The 22,340-nt window shown below is 39.7% G+C and overlaps 2 protein-coding genes across 4 annotated transcripts; both read left to right on the top strand.

The window, feature by feature from the left end:
- The first annotated feature begins 270 nt into the window (after positions 1 to 270).
- LOC103722260 (guanylate kinase 1-like) lies at positions 271 to 5,922 on the top strand. Of its 3 annotated transcripts, none has more exons than XM_039116751.1 (12): positions 271 to 520; positions 646 to 835; positions 1,546 to 1,586; positions 1,740 to 1,847; positions 1,957 to 2,033; positions 2,119 to 2,248; positions 3,408 to 3,770; positions 3,884 to 4,005; positions 4,118 to 4,253; positions 4,357 to 4,402; positions 4,508 to 4,613; positions 5,627 to 5,922. In XM_039116751.1, the coding sequence occupies exons 3-12, from the start codon at positions 1,584 to 1,586 to the stop codon at positions 5,742 to 5,744; spliced, it is 1,209 nt and encodes a 402-aa protein (XP_038972679.1). In that variant the 5' UTR covers positions 271 to 520; positions 646 to 835; positions 1,546 to 1,583; the 3' UTR covers positions 5,745 to 5,922. The 3 variants fall into 3 exon arrangements, with proteins under 3 accessions (XP_038972679.1, XP_038972680.1, XP_017701944.2); XM_017846455.3 differs by lacking the exon at positions 5,627 to 5,922 and adding an exon at positions 4,690 to 5,026 and having other exon boundaries at positions 277 to 520; XM_039116752.1 differs by lacking the exon at positions 646 to 835.
- An 8,990-nt stretch (positions 5,923 to 14,912) lies between these two features.
- LOC103722261 (sulfite reductase [ferredoxin], chloroplastic-like) lies at positions 14,913 to 21,139 on the top strand. The gene is made up of 8 exons (XM_008812741.4): positions 14,913 to 15,284; positions 16,939 to 17,718; positions 17,814 to 18,110; positions 18,583 to 18,780; positions 19,129 to 19,263; positions 19,365 to 19,481; positions 19,814 to 19,972; positions 20,697 to 21,139. Exons 1-8 carry the CDS (start codon positions 15,111 to 15,113, stop codon positions 20,748 to 20,750), a joined length of 1,914 nt encoding a protein of 637 aa, XP_008810963.3. The 5' UTR covers positions 14,913 to 15,110; the 3' UTR covers positions 20,751 to 21,139.
- The last annotated feature ends 1,201 nt before the right edge of the window (positions 21,140 to 22,340 follow it).

Here is a 22,340-nt window from a genome sequence, read left to right as displayed (position 1 = left end):
TTATCTTGAAAGTTGTCACTTGCTAAAATTGATACCCACTGCTGTTAACCCAACCCTTAATCGGTCTAAAGTTGGTCAAATTCACACCAATTACGGTCCACTCACACCAAGACACATGACGGTTGGTCCTTTGGACTAGATCTATGGGTTTAAGATGAAATAAATCTATCTAATAATTTTATTTTAGAATACAACAAATCTATTTAGGATCCCTACCGGGATCTGGTCGACCTAATAATTTCGTTTTCCTCCCCCTCAACTTCGCCTACAGTCCACTGAAGTCAAAGTCGTAATCAAGGAACGCCCATCATTATTTCTTGACCATCAAAACGCGACAAAAGGATGGAGAAAAGGTGATCACGGCCGAATCAGAAGCTTCGTAGGACCTCCTGTGCGAATAAGTGGTTGGCTGGAAGCCGAAGCCGTTACCGACCTGAGTGGGAACCGTGCAACGGCCGTTGGGAATCGTAAGAAGGAGGCTGGAGGAGAGTAGGAGACGCTTCCTCTCTATAAAAAACAGGTTTTTTAATTTTTTTTTTGTAATTAACCCCATAGTCCATACCACGATTAATCCTTTTCTTCTGGGTCTTTTGTTGAATTTTTCTACTTATATTCTTGTTTTTTTTTTCTTTTGGCTCCTAAAAGAGGGGCATTGCGAAGAGGATTTGGAAATCGAAGGAGAAAGAGAGGAGCACTGCTATTGTTAGCCGATTTCCTGAAGACCAGGCCCCTGGCCCTAATCCCAGAAACGCCTTTTTTCTATTTTTTGGGATTTTTTGGGCGCATTGTTCTTTGATTTTTAGCTTGGAGATATATATAAATCTCAACATCAAGGGTTAGTTTCTCTTTTCCTTGTCCCTTTTTTTTGGTGAGTTTGGTGTTTATTGTTAGCTTCTTTCTTCTTTTGTTCCATTGCTATTGTTCTTTCTTCTTCTTTTATGGGTTTTCGTTTTTTGGTGAATACGTAGATGGGTTTTGGTTGTTTTTTAAGGTGATGTTGGTTTCTAATGTAACTTGTTGTTGAAGTTTTGATAAAAAAAATTTCATTGTTCTGTTTCAAATCTAAAACTGTGTTTTTGTGAAGAAGGCTCTGAGTTTAACTTGGTTCTTAGTTTGGATCTCATGTGCTGTATGTGTTGGCATGAAGTTTATATTCATTTTAATTCATTGGTTTTCGTTGGGTATAAGGTAATAGTTAGGCCTTTCTCAGCGTATTTCGTATTTTATATAGGATTCTAGCAATGAGTTTCATCTTCTTGTTTGTATTAATAAGAAGTTTCATGAATTGTATGCGGAAAATCTTGATTTTAGATTTTAAATGGTGTGATATTTCTCCTCATTTAATGGCCTAAATTTTCATTTGTAAAAAAGTAATTCCTTTGAAAAGGTTTACTTTCAAGAATTATGCATCCAGATTTTCCATACTTTCGCTTTCATTTCTCTGTAAATTCACTAGATTGTCTAAAGTTGAAACCTTTGCTGAAATCAAATTGTACATCTGATGGGTATTGTCTCTTGATATGAATCCTTTGTTTTGTTTTTCAGGTTAGAAAGTTGAATTGGAGACAAGGGAACTCCTCTTCATGGTAAGATGGTTATTTTGAAACAGTAGTGTATATTTGTCCTTGTGAAGAAAGCAGAATAATTTTGAATTCTAAAACGAAGTGTTCTTGGTTAACTGCCTGTCAAGTTTTCTGGTTAGTTGGTTTTTGTGCCTGATCTATTTGAATTTTCATCAGGGGCAGGAGAATTCAGATAATCTATTCGATGTTCCAGATGGAGTTTTGCCTGCTGGATATGATTCAGAATCCAAAGGCTATCAGACTGTTATCGTCAATGACAAGATCGTAAGTCACAACAGTAGCTCAACTTTGTTTTGCTTTTCTCTGACTTTATATTCACGTAACAGTACAGCTTTGTGAGATCTTAACAGTTGTTCATGTCTATGATGTTCAGTATGTGATTGGAGGGTCCAGTGATGGAGCAAGATTGTCAATTGATGTCAAAATTTTTGACAAGTCAACAGGAAAATGGTATCTCCTTGGTCCATGCCCGACCTCTTGCTGTTCTTCTTCTGAGGCTACAGTTAAAATATCTAATTTTTGGTTGAGCTGGCAGGTTGATTCCTACCATATTGGGTTCGAAACCAATGCCATCTAAAGGCCACTCATCTATTCCTGTGAACAATGATCAGATTTTAATTCTCAAGGGGGATTGTTCTGCAGCTGACTGTTTCTGGTTTCTTGAGGTTCGACTACCGAAAACTGCTTTTCAACTAGATATGCTTATGAATCATGTTATAGCCATGGTTTAAAAAATGCTAGCCTTGAGGCTTAAAAAGATTACACCTTGAGGCGAGGCAGTAAAAGAAAGCCAAGGCTTCCGCCTTGGGATCATTGACTAATACTTACATTTACAAATTTAAATATATTCTTGTAATGATTTTCGAAGCAAGGAAGGGGTCTGTGACTCTTTATTTCCTAGTATAGTATCTCTTTCGGATTAAAGATAAAATCTAATTTGTAGTTTCAGTAATTATTATAGTCATGATTATGCTCCCAGGTAAGATGTAAACTCACTTACTTCATTTTCTTAACTCTATTATCTCTGGAGTATTAACATGCTACCCTATGCTTGACACCTTAAGCTATTTGATCCTTAATGGAGGGTAAGCAATGGTCGGAAGCAACCCATGAATGATATGCCTATTTTTTTGAGGCTTATACCCGAGGCTTGTGCTTTGAACTGCTTCGAGACTTTCACCTTGCATTTTTATGATTGAACTGTTTTGCCTCCTCTTGTAGCCTTTTAAAACACTGGTTATAGCAATTATTCCAAACGTTTCAATTAATACATGGATATTCCATGGGTGCCGGAGGTTTTAATTGGCTTTCCAGTAGTCAATCTAATACGTAATGGAATTCTTGAGTGCCTCACTGCCGATCACTTCTTTAATGGTGTAATACTGAACATTATATTGTCTGATATTTCCAAAAAATTGCTCCAAAAGACCAAAACCACTTTGTTGACAGCCTGAGAGCAACCGATGAGCATGACAAATAGAGGGCGTGGAAGGATTGGTTCTATAGTTACCAATTTTATGGCACAAATGGCATGTATTATGTATCTTGACTGTAGAGCATATGCGGGACCAGCCTTTTTAAATGCCTCTTGGTACCACACAGCAATGCCACTATCGAACGATATTATTGTTGAGTTCATTGAGTTTAAAATTCAAAAACGTCCTGCATTAATTTACTTGCAGAGGAGGCTAGTGGCAAGTGCTAGCTGATAAGCTACTATTCCAACAATTAGAATATAGCAATGATCTTAGGAAATGTTTTATTGAGTTTTGGGTATTGCTGTCTTTTTTATTTTTAAGAACCTCTATATGGATTATATGCTAGGTGGACACCCCATATGTAAGAGAACAAGCGAAGTTACTTGGCACTGATGTGGTTGCTTGGACCAAGGGGGTTGTAGGTGATGGCCCAAAGCCTGTAGTCATCAGTGGACCCTCTGGAGTAGGTAAAGGCACACTAATAGCAAAACTTATGAAAGAATTCCCAACAACTTTTGGATTTTCTGTGAGTCACACAACCCGAGCCCCAAGAGAGAAGGAGATAAATGGAGTTCACTACCACTTCACTGAACGAAGCATCATGGAGAAAGAGATAAGAGAGGCAAAATTCCTTGAATCAGCATTAGTTCATGGAAATCTTTATGGAACGAGTATCGAAGCAGTTGAAGCAGTTACAGATGCTGGAAAGGTAAATTTAAATGATCTGCTTCTATTGATCACAAACATGAAGATGGGTGCTAGTGTGCCACTTTAGTATCTCTAACTTAATAGCTTACATGTATAATTCCCCTCCAATTGTAGAGATGTATTCTTGATATCGATGTTCAAGGTGCTAGAACTGTCAGGGCTGGTTCCCTTGATGCATCATTTATCTTCATCTGCCCACCATCATTTGAGGAGCTTGAGAAGCGTCTTCGTGCAAGGTATTTATATGCTCGATATTCATTATGGATTATTTGCTTCTTCTATTTTCTTACTGCTCTTTCCTTTGAACCACCTGAGTATTTCTGAATGCACTGATTCTGTTGTATGTAGGGGAACTGAGACTGAGGAACAGATCCAAAAAAGACTTAGAAATGCAAGGGCGGAACTTGATGAAGGAAAATCTGTGGGTCTCTTTGATCATATCTTGGTGAATGATGACCTGGAAACATGTTATGAGAATCTCAAGGTTTCATATTCTTTTAACTGTACTGCATTCTGTCTAGATTCTTTTAGCTGATAAAAGTTGCTTCCAAGGTTTATCTTTTCTGACAGAATTCTTGTTCTTGCAGAAATTACTTGCTTTAAATGACAGAACTGATGCTAATTATCAGCCAAGTATAGTTCTTCATTTGGCTGTTGTTTACTGTATTTGATCTTTGAGATTTACTACATTTGATCTTCCGGAGTCATGACAATTGGTATGATCTCATAATGTTACAGCTGCGAAAAGTTTCAAAATTCCTCTGAGTCACTCAATATCAAACAAAGATCAAAAATTTCTGATACACTGCAGAACTTCTGAACTGGGAAAAGAACGCACTAGCTTGTAAGTGCTGTTGTGCCTGGTTTCTGGGTTCTATGAGTTGCTGCCTGTGATCTAATTCCCTGTCTTTCTTGAATAGATTTCTGCTTGACGTATCCTCGCTTAAAGGAGGTGCTCCTGGCCGGACAAGAAGACTTAATATATATGCCATCGACTCATAAGACTAAATGAGATCAGCTACTTTGAAGTCCTTTATATTGAACCTGTCACTTAAATTTTCAGTTTTGGAATGAATTATAGGTTAAATGTATTGGTCTTGAAACCAAGTGGCTTTCTAGTTCGGTTTAATGCATAGATGGGCACCTGGTTACCACCATACTTGTCAGAAAAATTTTGAGAGCTTAGTGATGCATGTTTCCATGGACATTCTTTATTTTGTAGCTGAGAACTAAATAAATCTAGTCTTTGTATTTAGATATTCTCCTGAGTGATTTCTAGTGAACTTTTTGAATTGCTATACTGATGATCTGGAATGTTTTCTCCTAAGAAAAATGGTATCCACATCTTGAAGAAACTCATTAAAGTCCATTCCTGTTGTTGCAGTTTGGCCGTTCTCTCCTTGACATCTGCTTTGTTCTCATTAATTTTCCCCTCCTCGTCTTTTAATGGAATTGTTACAGATTCAATGAGTGATAATTTGTTCCTATTGTTTTCTTTCTCAATGTTGTTTTTTCAATTTCTTAAAAACAGTTCCATTTTTCTATTGTTTCATGATGATATCTTCCTTCCTTTCTTCAGGTCATAAAGTTACAACTTTGTCCTTCCTGCATTCTCATGCTTATTGGTTTCTCTTCGAATTTAGTTAATACTGCTTATCTAATTAGTTTCCTTTAATGCATTAGCATACACCTGATTGTCTGACTAGCTATTTCACTATTGTGACAGAGAAAGATTTGAAGACTTAGGCAATATGTGTTTCCATGAACATGCTCTAGTCTTATTATTCAAATATGTTCCTTTGGTGGAATTAATTGTTGTGCTGATGATAACATTTTGTTTAAATTTTTTTTGCCAAGTACATGGCTTCAGAGTTTGTTGGAACCCTACTGCAAGCAGAACGATGCCGCTGGCCTTGATTTTGCTGTATCTTCACTTCAACCAAACTATGTTACAGCAAGCCTGGGATTTTCTTAGGTGTGTCACATGTGTTCTGCAGTGCTAATTGACTCAATCGACCGTCGACATTATTCTCTGTTCTTTTGTTCTTATAAAGTTTAATTGATAAACTATTGCGTAATCCTATTTGTCAGAAGCTTGCTGTATTAGATGTAACTATCAAATTAATTGAATTATTCTTCATAAGGATTGTCATTGAACTATTTGTCCAGATGCTAAGTGAAGCAAATGAAAATGCACATTTAGAGTTGTCTAAGTTGGGCAAAATTATGTCAATCTAGGCACAACCAACTTCGTATTTTTCTTTATTTCTTCCTCGCGCAGAGTCCAAATTGAGCAATTTAGACCTAAAATTTACCAAATGTACCCCAAAATTTTACCCCTTTCCATGTTCCACTTGATAAAGCTGATAGCATTAGGTTTAACCCACACAAAAGATTTTATGGGAACGTTAGGTTTTTCTCATTTATATGCATGTCTATATTTAACTAGCATCTCAAAACTAAATGTGGACAACCACGATGGCCCTTATTGGAATATATTCTGAACCTCCATTGGGTTCATTTCCTCACACTTGGCAAGATTGATTGATTTTCTCCATCCCTACTCGCCTTTCTGGCTCCATGTTTTAGTGATTTGAGACCAATCTTGGAATCTATGGCTGCTATCTTTCATAGAAGTTTCTTTGTTGCATTGTTATCCACTTCAGAAAAATTAAAAGTACCTATATATATGCTAGCTACAAAAGATTCAGAGTCGTCACACAACTTCATCCATGCTTGGGTCCTTTGATGTTCGATAGCCGTCGGTGGATCCACAGGAATGACAATCTGGCCAATGTTACCATTCATGTCATAAGATTTAAGTAATAAGGTTTAGTCCATCCTACAAAAAGTTTCCTGGGTATGAATGAAGGCAATGATGCTAATTTTTTATTTATTTTTTTAGCTTAGGAATTCTACTGTACTAAAATGTCATATGTCTTCATAAGTATTTAATTACTATGACGATCATATAATATTCATATTGGATGAATGCTAATGCTAATTTAGTGGCCATTGGTATGAGTATGAACTCCTCGATGTTCTTCGCTTTGTTTGTTTAAGAGAATCTTGAAGTTACAGCATGATGTGAATGATCTCAGCCTTGTGCTCACGCATTTCAGCTAATAATTTTCCCACATAAGATCTACAAGCTAGGTCAATTACATACTAATGTTTAGATAGAAACCTAATTATTCCTCTGATATTCTAAATAGTTATCTAACTCATAAACCAAATGATAAGCACGAAACTTTATGCATTATTTGGATCAACTCCAAGCAGGGTTGAATTAATTTCTAGCACATCAATTGCCTTCTTCAATCTTATGGACATTAATTCTCCATGATAAGTTCTTTTAAAGGACATTTTGGACCCCAAATGATTGGAAAGATGGGAATGAAATGTCTGAAAAAATGAAGGATATTAGAAGAAAATGTATCCAGTCTGACCATGCTCTCAACATGCCTTGAGCTCAGTTCCTATCTTGGATTGCTTGGTCAAAGTAACTTACCAAAATTAAAGTTTAACAACTTCACATCTTGCTGTAGAAAAAAAATATTGTGACTATAGCAAGCAATCATGTCCTCAAAGAAGACTGTTAGCATGCAATTAATTCCAGTTTGATTTTGTCAAGTCTGATATACATTGTTAATTTCCTAGTAGCTAAAGATTTTAGAGTTTCAATATGATATTATTGACCAATTCCTTAACTATGGAGTCAAGTGCATGACCAAAATTTTTGTTCAATATTATTTTGTATAGCTAGACTTGACATATGTTAAGTAACATCCTACTAATTAAGAGAGCTAAACATCAAGTGCAAAGGATGCAGTGGGGAAGGTGAACACAGGTGGATTGGGTAGTGATGGTGCTGTGAATGAGGTGGTGTTTCATGATTGCAATCCCGGGATGGCGGGTTGTGATACTCTCATGGGTGAACAATGAAGGTTTTCCTATGGAACTGTCGTGGTGCGGGGAAGCCCTCATTTGCCCCGGCGTTCCGAAGGTTTGTGCAGCAGAACAGACCGGATATTTGTATTTTGTTTGAGACCCGCTTATCGGGTAGGGGCCTTCAGAAGGCAAGGAGGGTGCTCCCTCGGTCATGGGGTTTCTATGCTGTGGAGTCCCGTGGATTGTCGGGCGGGATAATTGTCACGTGGAGGTTGGAGTCGTGTAGATTGGATTCTTTCCATGTTTGTGGCCAAGAAGTGATTCTGGTGATTTCGGAGGGCATGAACGATCCCTGGGTTCTTGCGGCGGTGTATGCGAGCACTGACTTCAGGGAGAGGCGACGGCTGTGGGAGGAGGCATCGCAGTTGGTTGATCAGGGTCTCCCCTTTTTGATGGCGGGTGATTTTAACTGTATTGTCGATCCTCAGGAGAAGATGGGGGGCAAGCCTTTTTCCCACGAGAGGAAGGTTAAGGAATTCCAGGACTTTATGTCTACAAATGGGTTGATTGATTTGGGCTTCTCTGGTCCAAGATTCACATGGTGCAACAATCAACAGGGCCCGGCTAGGGTCTGGGAGAGACTTGATAGAGCTTGTGCGACAGCGGGGTGGGTCCAGAGGTTTCCGGATCATCGTGTGTCTCATTTACCCAGGATTGCATCTGATCACTGTCCCTTGCTGGTGAGTACTGATGCCTTTGTTCCGGTGCATCCCCCTTTCAGGTTTGAGAAGATATGGCTTTCTTACCCCCGTTCATGGGAGATGGTTAGGGAGGCGTGGAGTACTCCAGTGAGGGGTGATGCCATGTACCGGGTGTCCCGGAGATTGGAGTTGGCGAGGAGGAGGCTGAGGAGATGGAATCGAGAGGAGGTGGGAGACATCTTTAGGAGGATTGAGGAGTCTGAGGTGGCCATTGTTAGGTTACAGGATCAGGAGGCCCGAGGGGGGGGTCTGTCAGCTGAGGAGGTTGGGGAGCTTAGGTCCTTACTTGCTTTGCATGATGGTCTACTTAGACAGCAGGAGATATTCTGGAGACAGAAGGCGAGGGTACAGTGGATCATGGAGGGGGACAGGAACACCAGATATTTCCACCAGGCGACAGTGATCAGGAGGAGTCAGAACAGGATCAGAGTTATTAGGGATGAGGAGGGGCAGCAGTCGGAGGAGCCGGAGGTGATACAGAGGATTCTGGTGAGCTTCTTTAGGGGCAGATGGACAGAGCAGATTGGAGGAGCGAGTCTAGCAGAGATCCCATTGCCAGGGGTGGTGGTCACAGAGGAAGAGAATTCTGATTTGATTAGTCCTGCATCAGAGAGGGAGATTAGGGAGGCGGTGTGGTCCCTCGGAGGGGACAAGGCGCCAGGGCCGGATGGGTTCCCACCGGTATTTTTTCAGCGATATTGGGGGATAGTTGGACGGGATGTGACGGCAGCTATACAGCAGTTCTTCAGCACAGCAGTGATGGCAGCTGAGTGGCAGAGGACCTTCATTGCTTTGATTCCGAAATGGCAGGATGCTATGGAGCCGAGTCATTTTCGCCCGATCAGCCTTTGTACGACTTTGTACAAGGTGACGGCGAAAATTCTCGCCATCAGATTGAGGGGGGTACTCCCTAGACTTATTTCCCCGGAGCAGGGGGCTTTTTTGGAGGGACGGAGTATATCTGACAATGTGCTCATTGCTCAGGAGTTTATGTTTGATCTTAGCAGAGCACCGATGAGTAGAAGCTTGATGGGGATCAAGCTTGATATGGAGAGGGCTTATGATAGGATGAGGTGGAACTTTGTGCAGCAGTCCCTACGGATGTTTGGGATACATGAGACTTGGATCAGGTGGGCGATGGGCTGTATCAGGGTGCCCTCCTTTGCTATTTTGGTGAACGGTACGCCCTCCCGTTTCTTTGCGTCTTCTGGGGGTTTGCGTCAGGGCTGTCCCCTCTCTCCTCTGTTGTTTATTATCTGTGCGGATGCGTTGTCTCGATTATTGCGGCAGGCAGTGTCGAGTCAGGAGATGGAGGCTTACAGACCGGTGGAGGGAGCGGTGGCGATTTCCCATTTGCTATTTGCTGACGATTGCTTGCTTTTAGCCAGGTCCTCGAGGCAGTCGGCTCGAGCTATAGTTCAGACCCTTCGGGATTACTGTGCTCTTTCCGGGCAACAGGTCAATTTGGACAAGTCTTCTGTGATCTTTAGCCCGAAGACGCGTGGGGCGCTGAAGCTATCTATACTGGAGGTTCTAGGTGTGGGCGAGCAGAGGGGCCTGATGTCCTATCTGGGGGTGCCTTTATGTGGACGACGTCTGAGGGTTAGGGATTGTGTGTCCCTTGTGACTAGAGTCAGATGCAGGCTGGAGGGATGGCAGTCTCATTCACTATCTATGATGGGGAGGATCATTCTGGTGCGCTCTGTACTTTCATCTGTTCCTATCTATCTTCTATCCCACGTCGATATTCCGGTGGCAGTCTTGAGGTCCCTTGAGCAGTTATTCAGGGAGTTTATCTGGGGAAGGAGGAGCGGCAGAGGCGGGATCCACTTGGTGGCTTGGGAGAGTGTATGCCAGCCGACCAGTGCAGGGGGGCTGGGAGTGCAGTCCTTGTTGACGAGACGGGAGGTGTTAGCGGCGAGGCATGTTGTCAGATTTGTGCTTGAGCCAGAGAGCATGTGGTCCTCACTGATGAGGGCCAAATATGGTGTCTTGGTGCCTGGAGGGCGGGTGGAGCGTCACCACTCTCCGATATGGCGTGTGATGTGTGCCAGGGCTATGGTGGTGCTTCCGGAGATGAGATGGGTGATTGGTGATGGGCGCTCGATAGATGTGCTGGAGGACAGCTGGGTGACCGATTGGCCGTTATGTCGTTTGCCGACCATGGTGGACTCTGCGAGATTAGCTGGGTGCAGGGTGAGGGATCTGCTGGATGCTGAGGGGAGCCATTGGAGGGTGGGGATGATCAGGGAGGTGTTTGGTGAGCAGTTGGCGGAGTTGATTCTGGCCTTGCCTATTCCCTCTGGAGGGTCGTCAGACAGGCTGCTCTGGACTCCGACGGGGCGGTCGCGGGTGAGGGCCAGGGATCTTTCTGCGTTGTTCTGCAGGACGCCAGCGCGACAGATCGTGGGAGGATGGATATGGAGATTACGGATTCATCCTCGGGTGGCACTTTTCATCTGGAAGGTGGCCTGGGGATGTCTCCCGACTAGGAGTTTGCTTGTTCGGCGTGGGATGGGGGTATCGCAGTTTTGCGAGGCGTGTGGTGATATAGTGGAGACCATTGAGCATGTTCTCCTGCTGTGCCCTAGAGCTCGACAGATATGGCAGTGTTCTTCGGTCCCCTTGTTTGATGCGGCAGTCTCGATTCAGGATCTGTTGCGGATGTTGAGAGATTCCATGTGTAGGCCCAGGCTGGCGGCGGAGGGTATACGGAGGGCGTACCTGTCTTATCACATTTGGTTGGATAGGAACGCAGGCATATTTGAGGGGAGGCGGGAGTCTCCGAGGACGGTGGTGGACAGAGCGGCACGACATGCGAGGGAGGTTATGGCGGCTGCCACTGAGATTTCTTCTGGGATGGTCAGGGACACCTGGGGTACTTCTTACGCTGTTTCAGCGCCCCTTTTCGTTACTGTCTCTTGGGTACCCCCACCCCTTGGCTATCTCAAAATAAATTTCGATGGCAGTAGGTCACTAGACGGGTTGACTGGAGGGGTCGGCTTTGTGATCAGGGATCACGGTGGTAGGTTGGTGGCTGCAGGTGGGCGTCGGACTCCTGGGATTACAGTTGTTGGTGCGGAGCTGCGGGCTGCTTGGGAGGGCTTATCCTATGCCAGGCAGGTCCTTGGAGCCGAGCGAGTGTTCCTCGAGGGAGACTGCGGTGGTGATCGATTGGATCCGGGGGATGGACAGATACGGTGACGGTCACCCTCTGATTCGGGAGACTCGGAGGATGGCTCTGATGATGGCCGGTTTCCAGATGGGTCATGTGTTTAGAGAGGCGAACAGGGCCGCCGACTGGGTCGCCTCTTTTGTGGCCCGGCATTCCGGGGATGTGTTGTGGACGTCTAATATAGACGCTCCTTCTCCTTTGTTGTCTTTTATTTCTTCGAATATGGCGGGTTGTACTCATGTTAGATCTATTTGAATGAGTAGCCGTTTTTACCAAAAAAAAAAAAAAAAAAGGAATGCTTAAGGCTACCGACCTGGGAAAGTCAGGTTGAGTACTGGTGATTTGGGTTCAAATCTTGCATTTACCACAATTTATGATCTCAATGAGTTTCAACAAATCTTTTTATGTCATCTTCATTAACAATTAAAAATAGAAGAATATTCTAATTAATTATAACCTCAAGACTTTTTTTTAAAAAAAATGGAAGTTTTATGAAAGCAAGGAGAAAAGAAACAACTTTTTTCTTCCGTCGATGTTTCAAGTTAAAGATTGGCAACTGAATTATTCTCAAAAGAAATGTTTTGGATATATTTCAACTATAAAGATGCAGGAATTCTCATAATTATTCAAGTCAAACCATAGTTTCCTTTAGATGAGCTCAACCAATAATTATCGAGGGTACATGAAAAGCAATAAGCTTTTATGAACCGCTTAATAAGCAAAGTCTTAAACAAAAAATCTAATTACTCTATCTTGAGTTTTGCATAATAGATGATTTATTTCTTGAAAACATGGGAATATATATGTTAAAAAACTCTCGAGATCCAAATCATATTTATAATTTTAATACACTTTTAGGCAAAATAAGGGCTTATCTCACTATAACAAAAAGGGGTTTCGCCGGTTCTTACCTGCCGATGCAAGAAAGAAGTATTGAAAAATTAAGCACTGCGTGCAAAGTTGCCGACGCTTTGTAGTAGCGTTAGTAAAAATCTAGATTAGACGATGCTTTTGAGTATCGTTAAAATGCTACGACGCTTAAAAGTGTCGTCCGAAGCCCTTCCAGCACTCTGGCTAATTTTTTCCCTTCAAGACGATGCTTTACAAAGTGTTGTCGGAGGCTTAATCATTCTGGCCTCTCTTTTTTTTCCTAAGATCATATAGGTGCAACTCTGGGTGCAGTTATCCCATAATAAACCCGGCTAGATATACTCAAGCTTGGCTATAAAGGATCTTCTCAATTTCGTTTTGGTAAGGTTCAAGTCCACCTTTGACTTGAACCTCAATTATAAATGCTCCCAGTCAGAACAAACTCAAAAAAAGAATGCTAATTTATGGAAACTAGAAACATGATAGCTTACGTGGTGCTGGATTTTATTATCACCATATCATCATTAGTCGAATAAAATAATAGTGTCAGTTCCTGCCAAAGAAAAATGTTCTAATTCAATTTTAATATTATTTATCCCTAGTCCCATAGTTTGGATTATCTCGTTTGGTTCGCAAAAAAAGAAAGAGGAGAAGTGTGGTCAATGAAAAAATAAAGAGATACCTCTTATTTGGTTGGAGTTTTTAAAGGAGAAAGACGGAAAAGTTGTATTTCCGTAGGAATATGACTCTCACGTTTAATGAGAAAGCTTTTTTCATGAGAAATATGGAAAAGTTACTTTCCCATGATTTGGAAATCAAAACATTTTTATTTTTTCCAAAAAACCCTTCAAAAATCTTTATTTGATTCAAAACATTAAAGACCTAATTTTTATTAAGGATATAATAGAAATTACACATAATTTTTTCAAAAAAGTGGATGGTCAACCAAACATAAACACTTTGAAAATTTGTCACTTTCTTATTGTCAATCAAACATGCCAAAAGTACTTTTTCAAGCATCCTCTTCCCAGGAATCTATTTTCCAGAAATCAAATTTCAATGAGAAAAAATACTTCTCAAGAACCAAACGAGCTCTAACTATTTTTTTTTGTTTTTTTTGGTAGTTACAAAAGAACCACACCATTAATCCAAGCTATCACAGGGAAGGGGTCCCCTTCTAACCAAACTTGGGTCGCTTTGAATTTAAAAACAGCCAACATTAAACCTTCTTAGATTGCATTAACTGGTTTAACTGACTTTGTTCTATATTGTTGTGATGCATCCTTATTGCAGCTTAACCAAAACTTGATCTCGGCATTAAGATAGACATATGATCAAATTTAGGAAGAATGATAAAACTTAAACTAATTTTCCTTAATCCAACTCAACCCAAATCATGCTCCTGTAAAAACTGTTGGCTAGCTTGAATTTGGATGATGGGGTTTTACTATCTACTTAGGTTGGATTAAGTGATTTATGGATTTACTTGAAGTCTATATCTCTAATATCATAATGCAAATCTAATAATTTTTGTTTATCTATCATACAAAAATTAAGCTACCCATTAAATTCTCTCTCTCTCTCTCTCTCTCTCTCTCTCTCTCTCTCTCTTTATATATATATATAATTTTTTTTAAAATTAGAAGTAAATTATATTTATATCCAATAGTTTGTTAATCATATGCTTATCCTCTAATGTTTACTTTTATCTAACATTTTAACTCATATTTGACTTAACTCATAGCGTAATAGGATATTAGTTAAATTGTTAACCTTAAATGAGATTTAATTGCTATGTCAAATTTTTTCTTAGAAATGATCCAAAAAACTTTAAAAGACATAACAGCCACCAAAGGCATAAAAAAAATAATAAGAGCATCTTTTTTTTTTATTAGAAGGTAGTTGTTATTTTTTATGTAAGGTAAGCAGTTTCATTAATATTGTTAATTTAAATAGCTGTAAGTGTAGATTTTACGGACAATTGGATACATGTAAATTTCAGAAAAAATTATAATATATTCTCTTTATATATATATATATATTATTTTTAAATAAAGCATCATAGTTAATTTAAATTTAAATACATATTTGATTACAAGAGGCGGGCTGGCTCAATTTTATCCCCGATTTTGAATGGATGCCTCAAGCGGGACCCGTTCCCCATTTTCTCAGAAAAGGAAGCCGTGCAATCCCACGGAAGATAGAGACGTCCAGGTTCGGTGAACCCACATACAAATAATGAAAATCCCACCAGAATCTATTTGAGTGCCGCAGCCCTTTATCTAGTGGTAAAAACTGATATTCCCACTCCTATTTTCAGTCCCGGCAAGACCCATCAAGCGACAAAGGATCGCATTAATCCAACGGTAGAACCAGACACTGAGAAGGCAAACTTACTGTGAGAATATCAAAATTTCGGGATTTCCCTTACGATAACTCCCCTTCCACCAGCTCCCGTCACCACCACGCGCCGAAAGCCCGAAATTTCCATCGCCTCCGTCCGTGTTGTCGCGGCGACGGCCGATATATCCATCATTTTTTCTCCTTACCTTTCAATCCCTCAAGATCTCCCGCTCTCTCTCTCGTTCTTGTTCTCCTCTTCTTAAAGCCCTAACTTTGTTCTTTGTTTGTCGTGTCCTCGGCGATGGCAGCGTCGGCGGCGACGGGGCTGGCCGGGGCCGTGAAAGATCCGGTTGTCCAGATGCATGGATTTCACGGATTGAGGCCTTCCAGATCGATTCCCCGTGGCGGATCACTGCGGGCACGGCCACTGATGCCTTCTTCGAGCTCTCCGGGCGTTACAAGGGCCATATCTACGGTGGGTGCTGCGTTCTGGCGAAATTTGCTTGGGTTTTATGTCCCTGGAGGTTTATTATTCTGAAAGTTGTCATTTTGGGTCGATTTATTTCGTTTATTTGATGGAAAAATCGTCACCCCCCTTCATAGACTCTTGTTTCTACATATAATTCGATGAATGATCGAAGATTTTGCTTAGGTAATTAGTGTAGTTCATGAAAAATTGAAGATTTGTTGGTTTTTCATATCAGAGTGGTGTTAGCTTTAGCCATAGTCTGAATCCAGTCCGAGTGTTGTTCCGTTTAATGTTCTTCTGAAATGGCGTGTCATGTTGGTTTATTTTCCATCACCTGCTAAGCTTTTGTTTGTGTGACATTTTCCTTTTTAACTAGGACTGATGAAATTAAATATATTCTCCTGGTCTTGGAATTTCGTTTATGATGCCATCTTCAATAAAATTATGTTGCGTTCAAAAGTTGAATTCATTTATTCCAGTTGACCTTTTTCCCCCTTTTTTTTTTTTCACTTACATCATCAAACTAGCATTGAGATGATTTCGTACTACTGGGCCTGTATATTCAGCATCACTTTTCTGTTAATTTCAGAGCATGATGTTTCTTTCTGAAAGAGTATGTTGTTGGGGTTTTCGCCCACAAATTTGTTGCCATAGCATTATGCATTTATGTAGTTTTTCTTTTCCATTACAAGTATACTTAGGAGTTGTAAGGCTTATAAATATCATGCTTATTTAAATTCATTCTGGTATGCCAGAATTTAGGTCCATACTTCAAGTTGGATGTAATATGTGCTCCTTTGTGATCAAGCATCCAGAACCAGCTCTTTTCTCACCAAAAAAAGCATCTAAAACTAGCTCACTTATTAATGAAAATAATGTAATATAAGGAGTGCGGTGTTGATTGAGATACTTTTTAAGGACAAATTATTGCCTATACTATAAAGTGCACAATTTGTGATAAAGTAGCTCCTTTTTGCAGTACTAAATATGATTATGGGGGAAATAAGCTGTACCATTAGAAGTGGTAAACAAATCCATATAGTTGGTGTTTGTTAGCCCCTGAAAAAGTAATGTCTAGAGTTAGATTTTTATTTTTTCCCGGTTCATTCTTAGTTGTTGTTTATGGCATTATGTTATTATTTTGTAGGACAAAAGATGGTGATGAAAACTTCTTTTTCATTGAATTTAACCAATTATCCTTTGGATTACTTTCAGCAGCTTTACTAACCATGCAAAATACATTGATTTATGTAGCTGCACATATTCCATGATGACATATATATAAACTGACAAGACCATATCAACAAAGCGTCAGTTGTAGCTATTTATAGAAGCTTCTGTTAGGTGAATTTTTGTTTTTCTTTTTAATACATAAAAATACAAACTGAAAAAATGGTACCATGTTCTCTCCCCCCTTTTTATTTTGCTTCACTGTTATTCTATGTTGAGTTGGTAAATTTGAGGTTCCTTGGTAATAAATTTTCTTAGCATTTCTTATATACATATTTATTTTTTATTTCCATTCCCCCTAGGCCATACACATCCATAGTCAATTTCTGGAAAAAGGTTATCGAAATTTTTATTAGTTTTTTATCAGATTATATCTCTAATATAGTGAGAAGTAATCATATATTGGTGGGTGCTTGCATTTTTTATCCAGCCTGTAAAGACGGATTCTTCTGAAGTTAAACGGAGCAAGGTTGAAATAATCAAGGAACAAAGTAACTTTCTTAGATATCCCCTGAATGAGGAGCTGCTAACAGAGGCTCCAAATATAAATGAGGCTGCTACACAGTTGATTAAGTTTCATGGAAGCTATCAACAGACTAACCGAGATGAACGTGGTCGAAGATCTTACCAATTTATGCTTCGAACTAAGAACCCTTGTGGCAAAGTATCAAACAAGCTCTATTTGGCTATGGACAAACTTGCAGATGAGTTTGGCATTGGCACTCTGCGTCTGACCACGAGACAAACATTTCAGTTGCATGGCATCCTCAAAAAGAACCTCAAAACTGTAATGAGTACCATCATCAGAAATATGGGCTCAACTCTTGGTGCTTGTGGTGATCTGAACAGAAATGTGCTTGCACCTGCAGCACCATATACCACAAAAGAGTACACTTTTGCTCAGGAGACTGCAGAGAACATTGCTTCACTTCTGACACCTCAGTCTGGTGCATATTATGATTTATGGGTAGATGGAGAGAAAATCATGTCAGCAGAACCTCCTGAAGTAGTTAAAGCCTGTAATGACAATTCCCATGGAACAAATTTTCCTGATTCTCCAGAGCCCATATATGGCACTCAGTTCTTGCCGCGGAAGTTCAAGGTTGCAGTCACTGTGCCTAGAGACAACTCAGTTGATATTCTAACCAATGACATTGGTGTGGTAGTAGTTTCCGATAGTGATGGAGAACCTCAAGGGTTCAACATATATGTAAGTTATGGTATTAAGATTGATGCTCTTCCTTTTAGGTTTCTAGCTCTTCTACTTGAGTTTTCATTACTGATAGATATTTTTTAATTTTGCAGGTAGGAGGTGGCATGGGAAGAACGCACAGGGTGGAGACCACCTTCCCTCGTCTGGGTCAACCACTGGGTTATGTCCCAAAGGAAGATATATTATATGCTGTAAAAGCAATTGTTGTCACACAGAGAGAACATGGAAGAAGAGATGACCGTAAGTATAGTAGAATGAAATATTTGGTTAATGAATGGGGAATTGACAAGTTCCGGAGTGTTGTGGAGCAGTATTATGGGAAGAAATTTGAGACCTTCCGAGAACTACCAGAATGGGAATTCAAGAGCTATCTTGGGTGGCATGAACAGGTTTGATTTTGTACATATTAAGTATATCCAATTACTATGTTGACCTAAACTCCATTTTAAAATGTTATGTCCATGAATTTCACAGATCAGCATGTCAGACATCTGAAATTTCAGTTTGACAAAGCTAGAAGGCATTAACTTACAATATTAAGCTGTGTAAAATGTTAAGTATGACAGCACAGCTATAATACATACTAAAAACTAGAAACAGTTACTACTAAATATAAAATAATGGGCCATGCCCTATTACTGGTCTACTTCTAAATGGGATAGTTCATATTTCATATCTTTCTTTTCACATAGGTGAATTCTCACCTTTTCTTTTTGCACTTGTATTATGCAGCGTTGCTCGATGATAGTCCACCAGTCCTAGTTGACCCAGTATCATATCATTGAGTATTTACACATATGGACTGCATTAAGTTCCTAATTGTCTTTTCACTATTCTGTATCTTTACACGTTTTCTTGCAGGGTGATGGTGCTATGTTTTGTGGACTGCATGTTGATAATGGTCGTATTGGAGGCACAATGAAGAAAACTTTAAGAGAGATAATCGAGAAGTATAACTTGAATGTGTGCCTTACACCAAACCAGAATATAATTTTGTGCGACATTGACCGCTCATGGAAAGAACCCATCACCACAGCTCTCGCCCAAGCTGGCCTGCTGGTAAAACTTTTTCCTTTTGCACTTTCTGGACACCAAAATATTTTATTTAATGTCACTGTTATTTAATGTCTCATAAAAATTGCATACTTGAGGGACTCTAAGGAAATTATCTGATGGGGAAGTCTTTTAGATTTTTGGAAATATTGACAATGCATCATAATTTATTGAACTATCATTAATTCATTATAGTACACAAAAGGTTCTAATGTATTGATTATAGAACTAAAATCAAGCAATAAAGCAGACAGTTACATAGAAATACAAAGAGGTCAATATCAAGGGCTTCTTCATTAAATTTCTGTATGATTGGAAAATACTTGATCTGGTTCTGCTTCACCATATCTACAGGATCCCGGGTATGTCGATCCTCTCAATGTAACTGCTATGGCATGTCCTGCTCTACCACTCTGCCCTCTAGCAATAACAGAAGCCGAAAGAGGAATCCCCGACATCCTCAAACGGGTTAGAGCTGTCCTTGATAAGGTATATTTTTAGTTAGCCTTTCTTTGTATAACGTTACAGTACATTGCAAAAATAGTTTTATATGCAGATTTTTCAGTTCTGAAGATTAAAAACTCTCTTAGGTGGGTATCAAGAATGATGAGTCAGTGGTGATAAGAGTAACTGGGTGCCCCAATGGGTGCGCCAGACCTTACATGGCTGAGCTGGGATTTGTTGGTGATGGCCCCAATAGTTACCAGGTATTTAAAATGCTTGCTTAGTTTAATAGTATATGCTTTGAAGGATTAAGTTTTTTTTTTATCCTTTTCATAAAATTTAAAAATTATCAGTAGAGACCTCAGTTCTGACAGTTGTTGAGGGATCAAATGGTGTTGGAGATAACTGGAACCTTCCATATCCAACATAGATATAGAGAAAATTGCTCCCCTGGAGGTGCTTTGCTGTACTTAACAGCCATCTTTCACTCTCGATATCACACAGAGTTAACATGAAGCTTGAAGCTGTATCTGCCAATTGAAAGTTGAAATAATAAATGAATAATAACTCCTGGTTTATTCTCTGTTACAAACAGATCTGGCTTGGGGGATCGCCTAACCAAACTACTCTAGCAAAGTGCTTTATGAATAAAGTGAAGATCCAAGATCTAGAAAAGGTTTTGGACCCGCTGTTCTACAACTGGAAAGTAAAACGCCTGGAAAGTGAACCATTTGGCGTCTTCACAACCAGAACAGTGAGTATCATATCTATATCTTCATCTACTAAAATCGTTAATCCTTGCCATCTACTTCTTGTTGAATCTGGTGCTTGAGATGGAATACTCTAATTGATAATGTCTTTTTTTAAGATTATAGAGGACACAGATAATTATAGGCCTAAAGATACAAATTGCAAGTGGCTGGTTCTTCAACTAGGACAACAATATACTGCTTCTTGATCTTGGCCATTTTTTGGTTAGGGTTTATTGACCAAATATGGCATCACCTTTGTTGCACATTACAAGCATTTTAGGATATCCCTTTGCATATTCTTTTATGAAGCCCTTTCTTTATCTCAAATGATGAACTTATTAGTGAACCTAATGGTTCATGCCTTCTTAAGTAGAGCAGTGGTAGTGTGATCTGTTGAGATAGAAAAACACCCTTTTATTGCAATGTGTGTAGCATGAGAGACAGAAGCAGTTGGTATTTTTGCACTGCTTTAAATTGCAATCTAATTTTTCAGTCTTCAAAATGTTGAGGTGGAGGTGCGAGCTCGTCCTGCTGGATGAGTCTCTTCGTGGTTGTACCAGAGACCTAGGTTCGAATCCAACCTTCATGAAGGTCAGGGTGTTTATAGGTACCAGGGAAGGGCTACCCCTCACCAAAGCGTCACATACACAAAAGAAAGAAAGAGTTAAAAAGAGAGTAAATTACTGTTGCAGTATATGTGATTCTTCTTTCTCCACTACTTTGCAGGGATTTGATAAATTGCAGGAAATAGTAGATAAATGGGAAGGTATTAAGGAGTGAACATCAGGGTTTCAAGTTCGAACTGTTTGCAGACAGAGAGATGGATTAAACAATGGATGAGATTGCTAATCTACAGAATAAAGACTTCTCACCAGTTAGCCATGGAAGTCATTCTTAGGTGTGTTGCTGCCTAGCAAAATGACAAAGCCGAGTAAATTCTCTGTTAACTCTTTTTGACAGTTAAAAATGAGAGTTTTGTGCTTATTTCTACATCCTTTTTGGTGGTCACAGATTGAGTTTTTTCTTTAAATATCTGGTCTGTTTTATGTAATACCACGAGCACAATCTAGTTCATGAAAGAAGACAACCTTCAGGTGGCCAATCCTGGAACAATGAAGTTCGATGTTATTGGGTGAAATGGATCATGCAGTGTGTTAATTCCGTTCTTATTTTATTTGTCTTTTTTTTTTCTTATGTTGAATGTGCTGTGCTTAGTTTTGCTAATAATTGTCATCCTATGTGAAGCTAGATTCGGTGGATTTTGTATCCTACCGAACAACTTGATAGATTACCTTATTCGATTATCTCTCTGAATCTTTGTTCAGGGCCTCTGGTTTCCTACCCTTGAGACACTTAGAATTGTCCAGAATCTGTTAAAAAAAATCAAATGCAGTAGTGAGTCTAGTGACATTTGGTTTTATCTTACTTTATGGGTAATTTTTGTAGTGAATTTTAAAATAGGCTCTGTCTGGCACTCGATTGGTTCTGATAAAAAATAGGTCCTGTTTCCACTAATGTTTTGCGCCTGCTCCCATGTCACGAGCTTTGTTCCTTTCTTTTTCTAGGAGTAGGTTATTATTTGTAACAATCTTCACCAGCCATTGATTAGCCTGGAGTCTTTCCGGATCCCCACTTGGAATTTGGTAGGATAAAACACACCCATGCAACTTCCTAACTCTGGACATTTCATTTTCCTGACAACATTATATGCTAGTTTTTTAAAAATTCTGCCCTGCTCTTGACTTCCTCCTATTCTTATCAGCAGATAAAAGCCATTCAATGAACTTATTCCCAGCATCTGCAGATTACTTCAAGCAGGTTAGTGCAAAAATCTCACTCCGATCCACATTTTGAAGGGCTGACGTTCGAGGAGGCCATCAAAATACAAATTATTTAATGTCCTTGCGAAGTCTGCCACTCTGCTCTAAAACATGCCTGATTTGTTAGTGTCATGGGAATCAAATTATTCCAATATTGTAACATCTCTCATCTGTGGCTTTCCTCTCGAATCAGATGCTCCTATACTGTGCTTCCATCATGGAAACTTTGAAACTATATTGATTTACAGATTTTTCTGTTTTGATATCCAAATTATTCATTTTCGAACGTTCCATGAAAAACTCTCCATCTTTTAGGAAAAATTTATTCGAAAAAACTTGGAAAACAATAGGACTAATTAGGACTGCATGTTTCACAACCCATGCCCATGATGATAAAGTTGGATTTGGGACATACATTTGCAGAGAAATGAACAATGTCGCGCAAATTCTGAGGTAGTAGTGCTCATATATTCAGATTCTTGCGTCCTGTTAAGAGATCCAGCCTCCTCTGCCTCTTCTGCCATGGCATCTTTCATGCAATGACCTTTTA

This window comes from Phoenix dactylifera, unplaced genomic scaffold, assembly GCF_009389715.1.
Source record: "Phoenix dactylifera cultivar Barhee BC4 unplaced genomic scaffold, palm_55x_up_171113_PBpolish2nd_filt_p 000130F, whole genome shotgun sequence".
Classification (NCBI taxonomy): Eukaryota; Viridiplantae; Streptophyta; class Magnoliopsida; order Arecales; family Arecaceae; genus Phoenix; species Phoenix dactylifera.
Note: the sequence above shows the minus strand (reverse complement) of the source record. Positions and strands in the feature narration are given on the sequence as shown.

Coding starts and splice junctions, on each gene's coding strand:
- LOC103722260 (XM_039116752.1), top strand. Junction 3,771..3,883: donor CAGTTACAGATGCTGGAAAG/GTAAATTTAAAT, acceptor CTCCAATTGTAG/AGATGTATTCTTGATATCGA. Junction 4,254..4,356: donor CATGTTATGAGAATCTCAAG/GTTTCATATTCT, acceptor TTGTTCTTGCAG/AAATTACTTGCTTTAAATGA.
- LOC103722261 (XM_008812741.4), top strand. CDS start 15,111: ATGGCAGCGTCGGCGGCGACGGGGCTGGCCGGGGCCGTGAAAGATCCG. Junction 18,111..18,582: donor ATCTTGGGTGGCATGAACAG/GTTTGATTTTGT, acceptor GTTTTCTTGCAG/GGTGATGGTGCTATGTTTTG. Junction 19,264..19,364: donor TTAGAGCTGTCCTTGATAAG/GTATATTTTTAG, acceptor AAACTCTCTTAG/GTGGGTATCAAGAATGATGA.